The sequence below is a fragment of the Drosophila miranda genome, chromosome XL (assembly GCF_003369915.1).
Source record: "Drosophila miranda strain MSH22 chromosome XL, D.miranda_PacBio2.1, whole genome shotgun sequence".
Taxonomy (NCBI): Eukaryota; Metazoa; Arthropoda; class Insecta; order Diptera; family Drosophilidae; genus Drosophila; species Drosophila miranda.
In genome coordinates this window covers 9,376,391-9,396,154 of record NC_046673.1, presented here as the reverse complement: position 1 = coordinate 9,396,154, position 19,764 = coordinate 9,376,391, and the positions used below count along the sequence as shown (strand labels likewise).

Genomic DNA, 19,764 nt, shown 5'->3' with positions numbered 1-19,764 from the left:
TCGACTCGGCTGATGCTGATCAAGAATATATACATATTTTCTATATGGGATAACGTAAATATCCCACAAAACGTATATAGATATCCCTCTTTGAGTATCGGGTACAAAAATCACCCGAATAAACTACACTACCCTTAGAGTTCCAAGGAAGTTCGATACTGATTTAAAATTATAAATAATGTATAATATAATTATTATTTCAAGGCGCTGTTCCACTTCCACCATATGTATAATGATCTTTTGCAACAGTCAGTAGGATTTTGTGGAAGACCCCACAAGGGGTTAAGGGGGTTTTTAATTATAAGACAAATGCTCGGTCATTCTGCTACAACGAGAACATACAGCAAAGCAAGCTCAGAGGTACCCGATCCGATCATTAGCCACTCCGAGGCTTAAGGGATTTCATTTAACCCTGAGTTTTGTTTTGTCTGCGAGTCAATTTAATTTTGGCGAGATTAAGGGCTTAGCTATCTATTCTAGAGTCTGTATTTTTATGGCACCACTCCACCAACACGTGATCTGTAGTGTCTGTAGTTCTATGAAGTTAAATTGCCAATCGATCCAATGATAGATTATGACAGAACAAAGTTAGTTTGGAATAGGCACAGCAGTTCAGTAAAGATTTGTTCAATGAAGGGATTTATTAGAAGGTCAAATACATATTGTTATCAATATGTTAATTATGGAATACATATATTCGTATGTGCATGCATACATTTGTCAAGTGTTAAACTAGAGTACAGTTTTCAAATTAGCATCAAATTAATAAAATTTCAATTTCTTCCATAGAAGCTATCGCTTTCCTTGCTGCGTGGCTCGTTCTCTTCCTTGAGTCCCGCTCGCTCTACGCTCGCTCTCGCGATCCAAGGGCACGATTCTGCAATTCTAGAGGAAGCATGATGCAAATATTATGAAAAGGTTTCAAGCTATTTACCAAATACGAGTATGCACAAACCTTAAACTTTAATTCATGTCGATCTTCCTGTAGTCATCGGGTCGCTCCCCATCCTCCGATTCTGACTCGAACACGCTTTCGTCGCTGCTTTCCGCTTTTGGTGTGTATTTTTGAGCCCCCCATCCATGCTCCCGCATCAACTGTTGGAGATCGTTTTTATTTCGCTGTTGCCACTTCTCCTCGATCTCCATCTTGTCGAAGTTCTGTTGGAAGAACTTTAAGTGGCCGAATGTGATGGGGTAGTAGCCTGGATCAATCTTTCGGAGCTCGATGTATACGGTGCGCCCCTTCATGGAATGTTGTATGCCTTTGAAGACCATGCATGTGTTTACAAAGAACTCGCAGGCTCGATAAGAGGTGCCAGTGGAGGATCCTAATGCAGCTCCTGACCCGCCTGTAGGGGTGGCCTGGAAAAAAACCCCAGAGCTGTCTACCACTCGTGTCTGGTAGGACATTTTTTCATCTGCCAGGGTCACCTGCAGATGGAGAGCGCTGAGGGTCTGGTAGTATTTGACATCGGGACGCGATGCGGGCTGCAGATCACGAGCAGCATTGTATGCTGAAACTCCTGTCTTGGCGGAAAGATTCTCGCCCTTGATTTGTTGGCTTTTTTCTTGTTTCGACTTCTCTTTGCTGGGCTCATTGGAGCGCTGTACTGGGCCTTCAGTCAACACCTGATAGACATCGTTCGGAGCCGCCTTGCTTCCGGCCGTGTCTGCTTCCATTTCCATGTAGCCGTCCAGCGCGGCGCATCTCATAAAGCAGTCATAGAAATCGGACATTGGGACCACCTTAAGATCCGAAGCTTCCGATTCTCCTGGCTGGTCCTGGCCAACAGGCATGACAGGGCTCTGCTTGGAATCGGCTTCTTCCTCGGAATCTGTTTCTTCCTGGCGTAGACGGTTCTCCAGGCCCGTCTTAAGCCCATGGTCCACTGGGTCCATGGCCGGCAGCGTAGAAGTGTCCTGCTTTGAGGGTGGGCTCTTGTCCATATCCTCGCCGATGTGCTCTTTGCGCACATTTGCCACCACACCGACTCCTTCGCATGAGTTCGGTTCCTTTTCCAGTTCTGGCGGATCTTGTGGGATCGGCGGCTCGTCCAGCTTGATGTGTTCCTCGAAGAATTTCAAAATCATCTGTTTGGTCCGGGCACAGCGCTTGCTCATCTTGGCCTCGATCTGTGCCATGGGCAGGTTCAAGTGAAGGTTAAAAGTATTCAGTGTCTTGATGTAGACCATGGACACCATACATGTAGCGAAGATCGTGTGCGAAGTGGAGAACGCGACTTTGGCCTGTACGAAGTGGTCCTTGGGCGCATTGTCCAGCCAGTCTTGAACCGTGTTCGCATCTCCGTCAGCCCAATAGCGATCACCCATGTGGTTGACCATTCCCAGCAGGCGCAGGTCCATGCACAATGGCGGCTCGTTGGCGTACTTATCGGGGCAGACATGGAGCGACATGCACTTGGTCTCGAAGCAGCGAGTGCTAGAGTCCATAGCCTGGACCATCACCATGAGGTTCGATTCGACCAGATTTACATTCTCAATGGGCGGCACACTGAGCACCCGGACACGCTCGTAGAAAGAGCCAGACTGCCACCAAGTCCTCTTCCACAGACACACGGCTTGGGGCAGCGGTGGCCAATAGCGTGGTAGTGGCTCCTCGTCCTTCTCGGTGAGCCTCAAATTCATCAGGGCCGTCAAATTCCTGTTGGGATCTAAAGTGTGCCATTTACCCCCCAGGGGCTTGTGCTCGTAGGCGATCACACAGTAGTGTCCGGGGGAGTAGACGCGGAGCACTTGTACCTTGATGTCTCCCGAGCAGGGTACGTGGGATGGACGGCGATCTGCTTCGTGCAGATAATGACGATGCCCGCACCTGGTGTCCCAACAGTCGCCGTGACCCAAGATCTCTCCGCAAATCGGCTTCACAATGCCTTTCATTGTGTTTAGCTCCTGGCGGATGCGAGCGGCCATCGCCACAATATTGGGCTCCAGCTTCTGGCGAGCCTGCATTAGGTCGACCAAACGGGACAGCTGCCTGGCGTTCCCCTCATCCACAAGGACAAGCGAATACAGGATACTCTCATCGGTTGCGGTTGCTTTTGCCGTTGGGGACGCGGATAGGGAGTGTGCCTTGGCACGTGTTAGCACATTGGGCACATTGTCAGACAGGAACATGTAGCGATTCTTGAACTTGCTCCATGAGGAACTCATGCTGTAGTGGATTATGGTGTGCGCATTGCGTATTCTCAGCTCGGGACAGTTGTCGGTGCAGACAAAAACCAGGCCTCCACTGGCACACGTCCAGTGGCTTACCTTATCGAGTAGCGCCAGATCCGCGTTCTGGTAGTAGGCCAGACACTCGTACTCGAAATCCTTTAAGGCTCCAACCAGCAGGGCCATTTCCAGATCCCCATCGCAGAAGATGATGGTGCGATATTCCTCCGGCGGACGCTGACGAAGCAGTTTCACGACCGCACCGACCTTGTCCTCCCTCTTGCCCATAACCACGATCGGCAAACGCATCCCGCCATAAAAAGCAGCTTCCAGAAGATCGCCAAAGATCAGGCAAGGGTGTTGATTGAACCGGTGCACCTGGGCAAACAGGGATGGAGCGAAATGTTGGGAAACCATCACCACCTGCGGACGAGGACAGTGATTGGTGCCTTTGCGTATTGGCGTATTGCTATTGGCCATGCTCGGAATATACTGCTTGGCCAACTCCAGTTCCTCTTTCTGCATCAAGTCCACGTCATCGAAGACCACTACCTGCAGCTGATTAAGCTTTAGCAGGCCCGCTCCTTGCTTGCACGCGTTGGCAAATCGGGCGGGGGTGGCCACCAACACGCCTATTTCGTTGATCCACGCACCCATGAAATCGGGAGTGCACTCCATGGGAACGGTCAACACTCTCGTCACAATGATCCCCACGTCATCCACGGTCTCTTTCTTTGGCATTAGCGCACTGCATAAGGCGGCCACCTGCGCTAGTCGGTTTAAGTCTGGCACTAGAATCAGGGCAATGGGTCCCATTCCGTGCGAGATATCCAGTAAATCAACCGCCACTTCTCTCCGGCGCCGATTCGCGGCCAGGATCGTGTTGACAACGTGGCAAACGGGCGGCACATATCCCATCGTGCGGCCGCTGCGTGGGGCACTCACAATGAGGACACCGTGACCCGGGCCCTTGAGAAGATGCGGCCAGGCATAGCTCTGTAGCCGCAGCAGACGGTTCAAGCCGAGTTTTCGCATCATCGCCAAAATTTCCGGCAGAAGTGTAACTTCTGCGAATGTGCGAAACGGTGTCACACTCACAGTGGCATGAGCCACAGCATAATCAGAGCAATTCGCTCCTACAAGCGGTTGGATAGTATTCTCATAGTTAAGCAAATTGTTTTTCTCGGTGTCTGACATTATTTTGGGTCGATCGCTTTCGGGATGCCGCTGAATTGCTTCGATTTATTATGGTTCTTCAAATTAATTTTTGCAAAGATGGCGGAGCCAAGAAGCAAGAAGGAACTGCGTTAAGCTGGCTGCGCTGCAATCGACTTGGAAATCGATATGTTTTTCGGGATCTGTCGATTCTGAACATTGTGTTGCAAAATAAATGGTTTAATTGAATTACAAAATAATCCAATGATTTAAAGGTAACTAGCTTGTATTTGCAATTTTTAAAAGTTAAAAACTAAGTAGACTTTATTAAAGAAATTGGCGAATAGACCGAGTTGGCAGCTCGGCCAACTGCAATCGCTTATCGATTAGTGCGCCAAATTATCTCATTCGCGAATTAGTGAATTTTAGGGATTGGAGAGCCAATGTGGCCACTCCTGAATCTCATTGTAGAGCGTCAGCCCGGGACTCTGTGTGCTGATCACCTGCGAGCCCGCAATCAGTCCATAGTCCTCGCTCAGCTCCCCCTGCCTTACTCCGCAGGCCAACAGCTGTTTGGCCGCCCGCAGGGCAGCCGGCGTGGGAAGTTTTTCTGTTAAATGGACAAATGGAGGGGATCAATAACCAGACGGAGTATATATAAGATAGCTAGCTCACCCCCGTAGTTGCCGATGAAGGCAATGCCCGTGCCATTGGCGTTGTAGCCGTAAGTGTGGGCGCCGCGCAGACCCCAGCCGGTGCCCTCGTAGACGACGCCATCGTTGCCAATTAGGAAGCTGGGATTGGAATGGAGCGTTGCATTGGCGTGTTAGCTGATATCGCTGATTATTCTTACTTGTAGCTGATGTCGTCGTAGTTTAGATCCGTTTGGTGATAGGCTTGCATGCCCTGAAGAATCTGAGCGCACTGAAGCAACCCGCTGCACTCGCCGGTGACCGTGTGATGGATTACCACGAAGCGGATGGGACGCACCTGATAGTGGAGGTTCTGGGATGGCTTTCCGCCCCACTGCCGCTTCAGCTTGGTCTGCGGACAATCCTCAGCCCGATGGCGAGCTTTACCGGATACACCAGCCACCACAACAATCAGAGCAGTTGTCGCGATCAGCGTGCAAAGGCGAGCAGTGGGAAACATGACTGGCACTCGGAGAGATCTAGCGTCGGATGCGAACTGCCAAAACGGCGCTTACCAAGTGTATTTATCAAGACGATTGAACTCTGTTTCGATCCGCTTGGGGACTCCCGTACCTGTCGCTCTGCCCTGTCGAGCCATCTGGCTCTTTCTACGCTCATTTCTGCGGGTATTTTTTGCTCAACCTACTCAAAAACAGGTTGCCAAATGATTGTTTGTGGCATTTCCGATTTCGCAGAGTGCCCGAGCGGCCCGAGCGCTTGGAACGGTGACGAGAGTATCCACACACAGACGACGCGCGCAAACAAACACGAATGTTGCCCAGAATTTTTGTATGGGCAAGTAAGCATTATATACCTATGCATATACATGCTCGTCTCTACACATGTACATGTTTATATTTATTTAAAAGAATGTACTTATAAGCAACTCAATTTACAGATTCGCTCCATCGAAGCTGATAACAGGCCGAAAGTGAGTCACATTATGCATCACCTATGCACATACATCGTGTACATAAAACGTTTATTCAGTTACAGATAGAAGGTATACAGATCTCCCTATACTATAAGTCGAACCATAAGGAGCTGCTCCAATTATAAGACCAGCTTCCACCCATTTCCATATTATCTGTCCTGAATAACGTCCCGCTAGATGCTCCGCAGTGTGGAAAACGGAAAGATTTTCATATTTGATAACATGGAAATATATTTATACAGTCTTGGGTTCCACAGTGCCGACTAAATCTAAACGACGGCATACCCAATTCGCAAAGACTTGGAATTTTGTGGGCCAAGCTCAGAGCCCACTCCTGGTTTTTGTAACCTCACGACAGGGTTAAGGCCGTTCGTTGGATTGTTTTTACCGAAATTAGGCTCACTTAAATTCTATGTTAATTGTACGTTTTCATTATATTTGTTGAGCTTCTGAGCTTTTTCAGCAGCGTATGTTTGCGATCGTTCGACGATTGTTCGGTTTACAACGGTTTAGCGATAGCGGAAGATTTGAGCTAGGTTTACGAGGAGATTAAAGAAAGAAACAAATTGAAGACACGCGGCGGGTAGACGTGCAAAAAGTGAGTGCTTCCTCAAGACTAATTCAAGAGCGAAGGCGAAAGAAAAAAAGAAAGACGCGAGAGAAGGGACTGAGAGAATAGGCTGTTGTACGTATGTACATACATATGTAGATTGCAATGTGGTACTGTGGGCAGTGCAAACAATAAACAATAATAGAGATTTGCTTTACTGCTGCGCCACTGGCTATAATACATATATGGATTATTGGCTACGAATCTCACATCACGCCAGATTGTTAATGCTCTAGAAGTTATAAAACCTGCCAATTTTTTGGGTATTTTATGGATATATCTTATATAGTATATTACAATTATACATGTAGTTCTCTCTGGAACTAAAGCTAAGTCAAGTTTTATATGCAGTACTGATAATGCAATTTTCCAATCCAGAAATGTCTACAAAACTCTGTTAATACTTGAGTAACAGAACTGAATACTGAAGTATATTTCGCTCTCCCTCCCATGACTTTCTGGCTCATCATTCGGGCCTTTAGAAAAACGAGTTGTGTAAATGGATGAAACCATTCTATGGATCTCTCTGTAAATCTTAATACTTATGATTTTTACTTTATTTTCAGGCATCCTCATCCTGATCCCCATTCTCCCTATATCCAAGACTTTGGGCTTAACAACTGTGAGTATTTATTGGAAAACCCAGATAAGCAATTAATTGTCCCTTTCCGTGCAGATGGGCCGACCCTCCCGAGCTCCAGCAACACTTGTGCGGCGGGGGTTGGGACCGGACCATTCACAGGGTGCCTAAAGCGGCGATTAGACGCTTGAATGGCTGCACAGGGCCAACACCCTGTCAACACGCCGAAATTGGCTAACGGCCAACGGCCAACGCACATGTTCGATTATGGCCAAAGAGCGACCAAGCAGAACCAGCGCCAGAAAGCACTAGCACCAGTCCAGTCCACGCGTGTACGCGCGTCCACATGGTGTGCTGGTCTGGTACTCGTACTAGGCCTGATACTGGGTTGTGCTTGACTGAGTGCGCAGGGGTAATGAGAGCCGCCAGCAGGCGCAGGCGCAGCACAGACGAGCGGGAAGCTACTGGCCAACTCTGCTCCTGGCACCGCACAACGTTTGTCCGCATTCCGTGGCCAGTCGCAGCGCGAGACGGAACTCGGCTCGGAGAACCCAGAACACAGAACACACACAGTCCCAGTCCCAGTGCCAGTGCCAGTGCCAGCCCCCGTTGACAGTGCCATCCAGTCCAAGTCCAGCTCCTGGCGGCTAGTGCTCGTCCTGTGCATCCTTTTGTTTATTGTTTTTTTTTTTCGTTTTTGACTGCTGGTTACGTTTTTTTTTCCTGTGCCTCCGTGTGTGTTTTGGGTGTCGCGTGAACTGCACGAGAGCCAGGCCTGGGCGATTGTTGAGAGCCATGATTGTCAATATGCCCGTCAATGGCACGGGCAGTGTGAGTGCTCCCGGTGTCCATCTCAGTCCCGCTTCGAACAACAACAACAACAACAACAACACCACCAACAATAACACCACTAGTGACGGCAACAACTCGAACAGCGGAACCCTGGTAGGAGACTGCGAATACAACTTTTTGAAGCGCAAGTACGAGTCGCAGGTGGATGGACAGGACCTAGCCCTGGGCCCGGACTACGACCAACTCGAGGCGAACCCCTGGAAGAAACGTCACCTTGAGTACGATGCCGGCGACCTGCACTTTCACCTCCAGCTGGAATCGCCAGTAGCTAGCAGCACGGCCAGTGGCGGCTCTGCTCCTGCTGCCGTTGCGACTATACCTGCCGCTGGGCCCCCTGAGTCCTCGGCCGCTTTCATCAACGATCTGTTCGCCTACGACAGCAGTCTCTTGGTGCCGTCCGCCGCATTCTGCGGCCCACCCAGCGCGCTGCCCACGCCCACACTGAGCGCCCCCCTGGAGGATGGACCCGGCGGCGGCTGGCAGACGGGCGAGCTGCTCGAGCTCGATCATCGCTACAACTCCGGTCTGCAGGCGGAGATTGGCCAGCTGAGCGCGACGCTGCCGCCCCCTGTGTCGCAGTGCAGCAACAGCTCCCAGCCCCAGTCTCAGTCCCAGTCTCAGCAGCAGCCCCAGCAGCAGCAACAGCAGCAACAGCAGCAGCAGCAGTCGTCGGCGCAGGTGGCGCAAAATCAGAGCTTCATGGTCCCTCTGAAGCAGGCGGGATGTCGGACTATGCCCACCGGCAGGCGCACTTCGTCGGGCTCCACAGGCACGCCCACGACTACGACAACTAGCGATGGGTCGGAGGCGGACTTTGAGGACAAGAACCTGTCGTGGCTGCTCAACTTTAAATTCGACGAGTTCCCCCATCTATCGCCCCATGGCCAAGGGCAGGGCCACGGCCAGCCGGTGGGTCAAGCCGAAGCCGGCACGCCCACAACCGCTGTCAGCATATCGCCCTGCAGCTCTACCTCGTCCCCGTCCGCATCCGCATCCACATGCACCACGAACTCGAATCACTCTCTCAACTCCAGCCAGAGCCATGGCGCCCTGATGGACCAGCGGGCCAGGTCCCCCAAGAGCTGCACCAGCGCCTCGATCAGTGCATCAACAGTCGGTGGAGGGGCAGGAGGAGGTGGAGGAGGTGCCGGCGGCAGTACTGTATCGGGAAACATTGGCAGCTCCACCAAGACCGGGCGCAAGTTCGAGGAGCTGGTGATGGAAGTCACCTCGGAGCTGGATGGCAACGATATGATAGTGGCCGAGCATGTTGTGGTCGAGGATACAACCTCCAAGGCGTGAGTATGCCACCATCTGAATAGCCTACAAAATGTTATGGGCTGGCTTAGGGAGAACACTGCCATAGCCATATAGACACCCTGTTTCGATTCAAGAGCTGTTGACTACATATATCATATAGCTGTATCTTTGTGAGAACAACCTTTCTGTTCCTTCCCTCCAATTTCAAAGAGCTGTAGTTTTATTTGTTGCTAACCCAGGCAAATGCTTCATAGTAGATTCCGTAGGAAAAATCGATCTGCAAAAGGGTCTGGACCCTTTCTACACCACTCACGGTGGTCCACCATCTCTGGTGCCCTCACAGAGACGACTCTATTGCTTCAATATGGAGTCCTTAAAACGCTCCAAGCTCTATCTCTGATCTCCCAACAGATTCTCGCCTTTCTACAGCAATTTTGTAAATATTTTTTTAACATCTTTTCTTGATATGAATTTTCTCCATTTCCATTCTGGTGCCGCCAATCGATGCCGACCACCGAATGAAAACCCACACCCCCAAAACGAATCAACGAACGACTGAAACACCCACCCACCCATCCAACCATCTACCCGAAACGTGAAACCCGAAACCCGAAACCCGAAACCAACCACCGCAAAACAAGCAGGCCAAAGAAACCACCGTTCACCTACACGGAACTCATCGAATACGCCCTCGAGGACAAGGGTGAACTGACTGTGTCGGGCATATACCAATGGATATCGTAAGTACTCTAAATCAAACCAAACCAAAACACCCCCTAGCCACCCACTCGTCCACCCCCACACCCATATTAAACCCGAGTACACATGATGGACGCCATTTTGTTGGATGTTTCTCGGGCTTCGAGCTACGGGCTACCGGCTACGGACTATTGTTCTGGCTTTGGCTGTAGTAGTTTTGGGGGGGGGGGGGGGGGGGGGGAAACGCCAGCCGGATGCAATTAAACAAATCTCAAGTATTTCTCCTGGGCATTCCCGCTGGCCATTTGATTGGTTCCTTCTTCAAGGTGTTGCTCACCCCACAAACAGCAATGAGCGTAGGAACTCCAAACAATGCAAGTGCCAAAAGTTTTTGCCTCGAACGATTTATAGGCAGGGAAATTGCATTTTCCTCACTAGGACTCGCGGTTCCCAAACCGTTTTGTGGTTTGTTCAACAAGTTGTTGGAACCAAGCGCAACGGAGCGAAGCGGAGCCTTGTATTTATCAGATATGTTAGGGGTCCATCTGATATGTTTGGGGGCAAACAAGAACTCGATTCAGTGGTCCCTTCTGGTCGGAAATGTCAGGACATTCCTTTGATGGTTGCTCAGATGGATATCGAGCAGGGAGCTTCCAAAGATCCCCGCAGAACTCTGTCTTTTGTGGAATAGGAGGTGGAACCAATTGGCAGAATATAACTTTCCAATCTATCAGATATGTCCACTGTCCACAGACAACAAGAAAATTGATTCTATCTTTTCTTTTCTGTATCTATTTTATGTGGTCAAAACATGGATGATAGGAATCCAAATTCGAGAGATCTCAGAGATCTCATCTCCACAAAGAGAGAAACTACTAAATTGAACATTCATAAATAGTACCCATGATTCTTTTGAATTCTTCCAGGAATACTTCCTTCATCAGTTCTTTGCGCTCTTCCTGTTTGTTCTGTTTATAAACTTGAAAGTGTGGATTGAGTGCACAGTGGATGCACTGAAGTACCTTTCTACGTCTTCGGACATATTCTATCTATCCTCAAAGTTACATGTAGATGATTGATATTCCACCCCTGATAACTTATTACCTACTTTCGGTGGATCCCCGGCCCTCTGGGCAAATAATGAGTATCCATTCGGTTTAGATCATAAAGGGAAAAAACCCAAAAACTTTTAACACATTTTTCAAGGTTCATTAATTCGGGGTTCCGGCTCCTGCCTCCTGCCTTCTGGCTCTCTGCACCTGTGCGGGTGGGGGTGGGGGTGGAGGCCTGAATCAGTGTAAATATTTGAAGCCGCAGCCCAAAATGTTGCGTGTAAATATCCTATACAAATTTACATACGAAACCATCCCCTTACAATGGGTAGGAAGCAAATAATTTATGACATTTGCCCATCACCTGCACCATCCACACAAGCACCCAAGCACCCCATCACCGACCCTGTACCCTTTCGGGCAGAGGTTCATTAAATGTAATGAGCCGACAGTCCTGGACTCCCCGATTCCTTGGCAGAAGTTTCGACTCGGCTTTTGGCTCAGTTCCGCTTTTGGGGAACTTTTCATTAACCATTCACAAATTTACTTTGCGGCTCCCAGAAGGGGTGCCACTGCCACTGCCACTGCCATCGCCACCGCCACCCCATGGCCACGTCCTCGTCGCATTCAAGGCAATTGACGACGCCTGCGCAATGGCCCCGCGCAGTCCCCGATCCCCAATGCCCAATATATACACGTACATACATAGCCCTATAGCAATAGCAATTTACCCAACTTTGTTCGCCCCCGCTACCCATTCCCTTAATCGTTTTGCCTGTCCTGGCAATTGCCCATGAAATTTCTACGCTGCACATTGCTCACAATAATTATTAATTGCGGGGGTTGGACCGTCGGAACCAGGAGACCGGGGTCGGGGTCGGGGCCGGGGTCGGTTTCGGTTCCCTTCCGGCTTTACTACACCTTTTACATGCATCAATGCATCCCGGGGATCAGGTGTTTGACATGCCCATGCCCATGCCCATGCCCACGGCTGTGCCTAGAGTTGAGAGCAATTACCTGCCAGTGCCAGGGGCAGTGCTAGTGACAGAGGGTTAAGGGGTTAAGTGGGTTAAGAGAGAAAGAGAGAGAGAGAGTGGAGTGGAGTGGCAGTGGTGGGTAGTGGGTAGTGGCATACGGCCGCTTCCGCTCTTCCGGTCAATTGGAAATGTGCATATTGAGTGTTTATGGGATGCGGATCATGCATGATCGACCAGGACATGTGCCACATTCAACCCTCCCTCCGCCTCGTTTCTGGTAACCGCAATTGCTCTTAACTTGGTAACGATAGAGGATCCTGAAAACTACCAGTATATGGGTATAAGTGCGACCATCTAGCAGATGTGGTGGCAAGATTAGCATAAATATCATTTCAACACCCGGCCTTTACTTTACCCTAATACCCCTTCTCAATACCCATATTATTTTGAAGGAAAGCCTAGTCTTGGATGAACCGAAACATGATCAAATTGTCTTTAATTCTGTATTATGGTTCAGCTCTCGGAATCGATGGAGAATAATGAAAATGATGTGCTCCAAAGAACTCTAAATAAAGTATTTTAATGGTTCACCTTCATGCCATCCGGTTGTGCTTGAATCAAGAAAAAGATTTACGACTTCACTTATAAATTTTGCTTGACATTTGTAGGTCTTTTCTCAGCTAAATACGTATTGATTTTCCCCTTGATTTTTAGTCAAGAATGGTAAATAATATCTTTGATTGAAGGATCTACTTGAAGCTCTCAAGTTATCGATATGGAAATCAATGCAGACAGAGCTTCTGCAATGTACGAAGTTTGATTTAAGTATTCTATCACAAGGAAGGCAACCAAATTATGAGCAAGTGCAGGAGAATGTACGAACAAGGCTTGATGCTTTTATTTATTAATTATTTTCAGTAATTTCTTTATAATGTGGTGAACCAACAATGTTTTTCTCCCATTGATATAGCAGCGTCTCTATTGATCCACACTGGTACACAAAAATTGGTTTAAAGCTTTAAGGATTTATTTCCTTAATTTATTTTCTTCCTTTCCTTTCCTTTTTATTTTGTATAACATTTATTAATGTTTAGAGCAGCTGCTTCTTGTTATTGCTATTGGAACGATAGGAAAAGGGCAGAACTATGCGGAAAATTGTTGGTCTTTAGGCCGCAATGGTGCTATGACATTAGACCTTGCTAACTTTTCCGCGAAGAGGGAAAAACCATAGTTAGTGTTTGTAGCTGAAGAACCTCAGCACCATTGGTGACAAAGTGACGTTTTCCAACACACACACAGCCATATATGGCCAAATGACGTCATATCATAGTATTTTAAATTTGATTAAAATTATAGATTTCATACTAAATCCGGAGACAGATGCTGATGGGACTATTTGGGCATCTCTTTCGTCATTAGCTCTCCAGGATTGTTCCACCTTGGGGCAGATCCAAGGAGAATACTTTTTGTACCAGCCCAAGATCTAAGATGGAGTCGTCATTGGTCATGTGATTACTTTTGCCTTGGGATTTTCTATATTTGGGCGTGGCTAGGCCGCAGTTACGCCCACCCGTTCGTAGAAAAAAAGAATCAACAATTGCCATTAAAAACTTTTTCATTTTGCTCAACCAAAATGAGGCAACTTGTGCTTTCGGGTCGGTCTCCGTCTCACAGTCTCAGTCTTGAGCTTCAGGCCCAGCCCGAGGTCTGGTTTTGGTTTTGGTTTTGGCCATAAATCCACGAAATGTATTTTAGTGGCTAGGAAAAGGGCCCCAAGAGGTGGACGCCAACGAGCCGCAACAATTTATGAACTGACTAACGTAGTGCCATAAATATATGGATGTACATACACGCTGGCTATACCAATACCTATACCTATTCAGATATACTCGTACACGAAATATGTACATATATATATATTTCGAGAAAATACGAGTAGTATATGGAGCCAGAGGCAGAGCCAAGAGTAGTTGCCCAGTCTGATGGGTTCTGTTGGGACCTCGGTCCTTGCTGCCATGTCAAAAAAAAATGAAGCTCTCTCTTTGAATATATATATATATAGTATACTAAATATATAGGTATGCATGGGTATATGTATATGCAAGATAGAGAGAAAGAGAGGTGGTTTGCGTGCCAGGCACGCCCAGACACGAGCGAACCAACCATTTAGTCCGAGCGACCAGCCTATCAGACCTCATCAGAGTGCCTGCAATGCAATGGATGGGAAGGGGATGGTGGGATTGCTGGCTGGCTGGCTGGATAGTAGTGGCAGGGACAAGGACCAGGGCGAGGTTCATTCCAGTCAATTACATTTCAGTGCCCGACCAGGCCTGGACAGGAGGAACTAGAGCAGCCCACGGATGGAATATGTTGAGTTCCGTCCCCTATCAAAGAAGCTCGCAATATTTTTGTTTTTAAACCGAAACTGAAACTCAAAATATAAACACACATATATTCAGTAGGTATATCCATATATATATATATATATATATATGATAATCAATGGGTGTGGGTGTGTGGCATGCCGTGTATTCCGACAATTTCATACCAAAAACCTTTACACAGCCCCCCTGTGGCTCTGAACCATCGGTAGAGCCAGAGCCCGGAGTTAGTCAGTCAAATTCATTGACAACGATGACTGTGGCTGATAGCGGGTATTTGATTTTTACCAACTTAACGAAGCCACTCAAATCTATGAAACCATCCGACCACCCAAGAATATATACATACTCGTATAAGTATTCACTCTTCCCCGATTTTCCCTTTTCCCTACTCGATTGGGAGAGCTAGTACTACGTGCTTGAGGCCACGTTGACAATTCGACAAGTGCGACGGGCTGTGCCAACATGATACGAGTGTACCCTCTTTCACAGCTACATATATACACATCAAGATACAGGGATGGGTGGGATGGATGGGTGGGTGGATGGTTGGATGGGCAGAAATATGCATAATACACATGTATATGTCGGTTCTTGTGTAGGCCCATCGATTGACTAAGTCCATGATTAAGCCCAAACAGACATGCAGATACCATAAACTATACCAACATCAATGCCTGACTTAATGTTTTCAAATTTACAAGTGCCTTCGACCAGGCATGGCCAATAATGGTGACAGTTTATTTCGCCAATAACTTCAAGCTTCAACAACTTTTTTCTGATGGAAAAGAACTTGGAAGGTGCACTCTAAGGAAGGGCCAAGTATGAACTATGAACTCTGCAGATTACAGATGATGGATAAATGCTATGACATTCTGGGCAGGGCAGTGATTACGCGGCTAATCCACAAATCTTTGATACACAAATTGGCCATTAAAAAAAAGTATAAATTCATGGTAATTTTTGTATTTATTTATTAAAGCAAACAGATTAAAATTACGCGTCTATTCTTAAGGGGAGGTTCCCTTTCTAAGGCCCAAAAATTAACTAAAATAAAGTATTCTGCTAAAACTTTTTGGTCGGTTTTATTTGTAACTAAAAGAACTAATAAATTCAATTTTTTCATTACAAAATATTTCAAAATTTAACAATTTTGTATCGAAAAGAAATGACTGAAATTGTGGCAACTTTTGGGTGTTAGAACGGGAAGCTCCCTCCCCTTAACAGGAAAGTCTTATAATTTTTAGGATCCTTTAGGAATAAAATTGTATCCTTGAAATATATAGGTATATTCAAAAATAGTACATTAAATATTGATCAGGCATCTCAAGACTCGAATTCATTGAGTTCCATTAAACTGGATCTTAAGGTGACCAAATTGGATCACAATGAAGGCCAAAATGTTCGAAAAACAAATGATTTGAGTATAAAACAGAACTTTATGATGTGATGATTGAATATACGGCATAAGAAGGAATCCAGATGGGACGGATGGTTTTCCACCATCGCTCATACCAGCCCAGCCCCTAACCATTGCAATCCAAGCGAAGCCATTCTAATTCTGGTTGGAATGGGTCTAATTTCATTTGCCTACCCTTCTGCTTCAGAGAAAGGGGTATACGGATAGCCAGGGCTCCTCCGATCCCGCCGTTCCCGGAGCAATTTCAAGTGCCACATCATTTGACTTCGCTGTTTGATGCGTCATGACGGGACTGCGTGCCATATACAAAAAAAGAAGATATCTAAGTCATTTAGTATGATATCTGTGCACATACGTATATGGGGAGCTATCAGGACATTACCAAGGGGTCATTAAGGACTCCAGCCCCCACCCCCCACCCCCCCCCCCCAAAGAGTCAGCCAAACAAGACGGAGCGTCAGTCCGCCATGAATTTCTCTATAATTCATTTCACTTCATTTATGAGTCGTCATTTTCCCGTGCCCAAAACAAAAACAAAAAAAAACACTAGGAAAATACGGAAAATACACGGAAGAAAAGCGAAAAACCAAGAAATAGAAGGAGCCGTAATAGGGGGACTCGACTGCAGCCCAATACCCCCGTCCTGGTGTGGAGTGGTGGTAGGATGTTGTTGGCCTCCTCCTTTGGGGCTCGCGTGCTGAAATTTTTTGGATTGCTTTTCAACTCTACGTGGGCGTAGAATGGATGGGGACAGAGGCAGGGGCAGAGACAGGGGCACGGGCACTGGCAGTTAACCAATGACATAGCACATAGATCCCTTCTGCGGGGGTTGGTTTCTCCTTCTCCTCAAGCGGCGCGTGTCTTCCATCCCCCGCTCTGAGCTATGGCTGTGCCGTAATTTGAAATACTTTCCATTTTGTTGCCCCGGCCCAACCCGACCCGATCCACCACCCAACGGTCGTACACCCATACTCTAAAAAGGAAACCCCCATCCCATTCCATCCCATTCCATCCCATCCCAGAGGAGAGTGGGAGCCCGCCCGGCATGGCACGCGATGTCCTTTCCGGTCGTCGTTGTTTCCTTTTTACATCTGGGCAAAATGGCCTGGCCGGAGCTGGGGGCAGGGGGTTTGTGTTGGACTGATGGCGGGTCTATCAATGGTGGTGGTTCCACTTCCACCTGCCACTGCCACTGCCATAGCCATACACTTACACTGTATGTATGTGTATACGTACGTACTGCTCCGAATGGCCTGCCTGTTCGTGACTGGGAAACGGGAGAAAGAATAAAAGAGAGGTGAATAAAAACGACGCATAATTTGTGCCAGTGCCAGTGGCGCTGTCCCTGTCCATGTCCATGTCCCTGTCAGTGCCCGTGTCCATGTCCATGTCCGTGTCCGTGTCCGTATTCCTATTCAGCTGTACGTCTGTGGGTCTGTGTGCGCGTCTGCCGCAGTGCTGTGCTGTGCGATGACGTGTTCCGTGTAAATTGGCTTTCCCATGCCCGCCTTCCGATCCGGATTGGCTGGGCGCCACCTCCTGCTGCTGAACAATTTAATTGCAATTGGTCAACAAAGTTTTGGGCCGCCTGACCACCGGATGGGGTTGGAAATTGCTAACCAATCCTGGTATACCTGCTCTCATATGCAGATATCAAGGAAGGACTGTGTATCTACTCGTATGATCTGAATGTGAATGAATTGTGTACGAGTAACCCATCAAAAGTTCATGAAAATCGATGTCTCAGTCCAGTCTTCGCACTTTAAATATATATACCATACAGTATTTCATCTCAATCCCTTTCTTTATCATTCCACAGCGATCGCTTTCCGTATTACAAATCGAACGATGACCGCTGGAAGAACTCGGTGCGACACAATCTATCCATCAATCCGCACTTCCGCAAGGGAGTAAAGGCGCCCCAGGGCGCTGGCCACTTGTGGGCCATCTCCAGCGGGGATTCGGCCGAGAACGTCTTGGCTTGGGAGCACGTAAGTGGAGTCCTGCATCTCAAGTCGAGGCAGCTCTAATTCTTTCGTTTTTTGTAGAAGAAGCAACGACTGGATTTGTTCTTCAAAATGGAGTCCATCAACCGGGAACGCATCCAACAGCATCAGCAGCAACTCCAGCAACAGCAGCAGCAACAGCAACAGCAACAGCAGCAGCAGCAACAACAGCAGCACCAGCAACAGAATTGCCACTCGCCGCAACAGGGACAGGGGCAGGGACTACATCAAACGAGCAATGGCTGCCTGTACGATGAGGCCGCTGTGGCAGCTGCCACACTCACGCAGGAGATGCTGCAACACTCCTCAAGTACGGCGAATGAGTCAACAGCAGGACAGTCGCACCACCACTCCAATCATCATCACCATCATCACCAGAGACTGCTGCCCTTCAATGATCTGCTGAGCGACGACGAGCTGCGCAAGACGGCCGGCCAGATTTTAAACGGCATCCATCGCGAGGTGGAGGTGCAGTCGGTGAATTCCATTATCAGCACCTATCACGACGTGCTGCTGGACAATGGTGAGTGTAACTTGACAGGTTGGCCAGCAATGCGGAACCTAACATGGTTTGCTTCTCCTTCTCTTCCTGTGCCTGCTCCTGTTTGCTCCCAACCAGAAGACTATCTCAATCCCATACACAAGGACGTCGTTGTCACGGAGAGCGGTCTGAGGCAGCAGCAGCATGGCGTGGGCAGCGGGATACACATGAACAGCGGCAATATCAACAGCCTGACCCACTCGCACTCGCAGTACTATATCACCGAGATCGATCCCATGGAGCTGGGCATTCAGATGTCGCACCAGGTGGAACCCTCCGAGGAGGAGGTGCTTTTCAGCGATGAGTTCAATCTCAACTACTTTGGCTACAATCCCGGTAGCGATATTGTCGCTTGACCGCGTAGACAACAGTCGGAATCGGGTTCGGCTTTGGGATCGGGTTCGGGTTCGGTTCCAGTACCCGTTTCCATTCCCACTCCCGTTTCCGTTCCCGTCGCTTCAGCTCCGGCTCCAGCTCAGCCAAGCAATTGAGATGGGCCCCCAACCCAGTGCTCGCTCCATGCCAGACAACAATCGTAACTGTAGCAGATCCTACTCATAAGCCAAGTCTCAACGAATACTAGTCACACATTCAGCACACGAAAACACTCACAAGTAACCACCTAAGGACTTCCCATCATAAGCGCCCCCCGCCCCCTCCCATTTGTATAGTCTAGTCTTGAGTGTACCAATGCAAATACCTATCATGTAATTTGTGCCCATGTTTTGTCTATATTTTAGTTGAATACATAGGAGCTAAGTAGCTTACTAGCGTTAAGGATATATTGTGTGTACGGGTATATCCCCCGATAGCTCCTCCCCGAATTTAGTTAAGTGTTTCTACAATTAGTCGAATAAACCATACCAACCTAACTAATCTAGGCCTAGAGCATATCGAGTAAACCTAATCCTTGTATGTACTTACGGATACTCTTTACCCCTACCCATGTCTACCCAAGTCTACCCATGTCTGTAGTAGTAACTGCACCTAACTGGTTTTATTCATTATTGCAAAATAAACCCTTTTTTTTATTAAATCTCATCTAATGTAAAGAGTGCATAGGCTCTCTTGGAGGTGTGGAATCCCGTTTATATCTGGCTGAAAATCCCGAATGTCGGCCGAGACGTTGACAGTTTGAATCAGCGTGCGCACTACCTCTTTGCTTTGGGCGCATCATGGAAAATGTGGTTGACATGCACAAGATCCACAATATCCGCCCTATGCCGCATGCCCCAAGCCCTATGTTATCTGATGCAGGGTGCTGGCTGGCACCCGTATCCCTCGTATCAGTGAGTGGATACCTGAGGGATCCTTGGGTGTTAAGACGTTCGTGTTTTAGCATGGCCCGGGGGCCAGGGGTAGCTATTTTTCGCTATTGACGATCACAGGGAAAGAAGCAATGCCTTTTATTTCAGAGAGATGCGTCTGCCC

At 48.1% G+C, this 19,764-nt stretch overlaps 3 protein-coding genes across 11 annotated transcripts; 1 reads left to right on the top strand and 2 right to left on the bottom strand.

Moving 5' to 3' along the window:
- Positions 1-618: 618 nt before the first annotated feature.
- On the bottom strand, positions 619-4,490 carry LOC108158001 (putative ATP-dependent RNA helicase BoYb). Its single transcript, XM_017290147.2, has 2 exons — positions 956-4,490; positions 619-885 (listed from the first exon to the last, which is right to left on the bottom strand). The coding sequence occupies exon 1, from the start codon at positions 4,369-4,371 to the stop codon at positions 964-966; it is 3,408 nt and encodes a 1,135-aa protein (XP_017145636.2). The 5' UTR covers positions 4,372-4,490; the 3' UTR covers positions 619-885; positions 956-963.
- A 107-nt stretch (positions 4,491-4,597) lies between these two features.
- LOC117188481 (peptidoglycan-recognition protein SA-like) lies at positions 4,598-5,499 on the bottom strand. The gene is made up of 3 exons (XM_033392417.1): positions 5,183-5,499; positions 5,005-5,123; positions 4,598-4,939 (listed from the first exon to the last, which is right to left on the bottom strand). The coding sequence occupies exons 1-3, from the start codon at positions 5,479-5,481 to the stop codon at positions 4,755-4,757; spliced, it is 603 nt and encodes a 200-aa protein (XP_033248308.1). The 5' UTR covers positions 5,482-5,499; the 3' UTR covers positions 4,598-4,754.
- A 228-nt stretch (positions 5,500-5,727) lies between these two features.
- On the top strand, positions 5,728-19,369 carry LOC108158011 (homeobox protein 5). 9 transcript variants are annotated; one of them, XM_017290180.1, is made up of 9 exons: positions 5,728-5,820; positions 5,920-5,952; positions 6,012-6,024; positions 7,132-7,187; positions 7,242-9,295; positions 9,899-9,997; positions 17,606-17,777; positions 17,835-18,315; positions 18,412-19,369. In XM_017290180.1, exons 5-9 carry the CDS (start codon positions 7,941-7,943, stop codon positions 18,687-18,689), a joined length of 2,385 nt encoding a protein of 794 aa, XP_017145669.1. In that variant the 5' UTR covers positions 5,728-5,820; positions 5,920-5,952; positions 6,012-6,024; positions 7,132-7,187; positions 7,242-7,940; the 3' UTR covers positions 18,690-19,369. The 9 variants fall into 9 exon arrangements, with proteins under 9 accessions (XP_017145669.1, XP_033248291.1, XP_017145653.1 ...); XM_033392400.1 differs by having other exon boundaries at positions 6,012-6,828; XM_017290194.1 differs by having other exon boundaries at positions 5,774-5,865.
- The last annotated feature ends 395 nt before the right edge of the window (positions 19,370-19,764 follow it).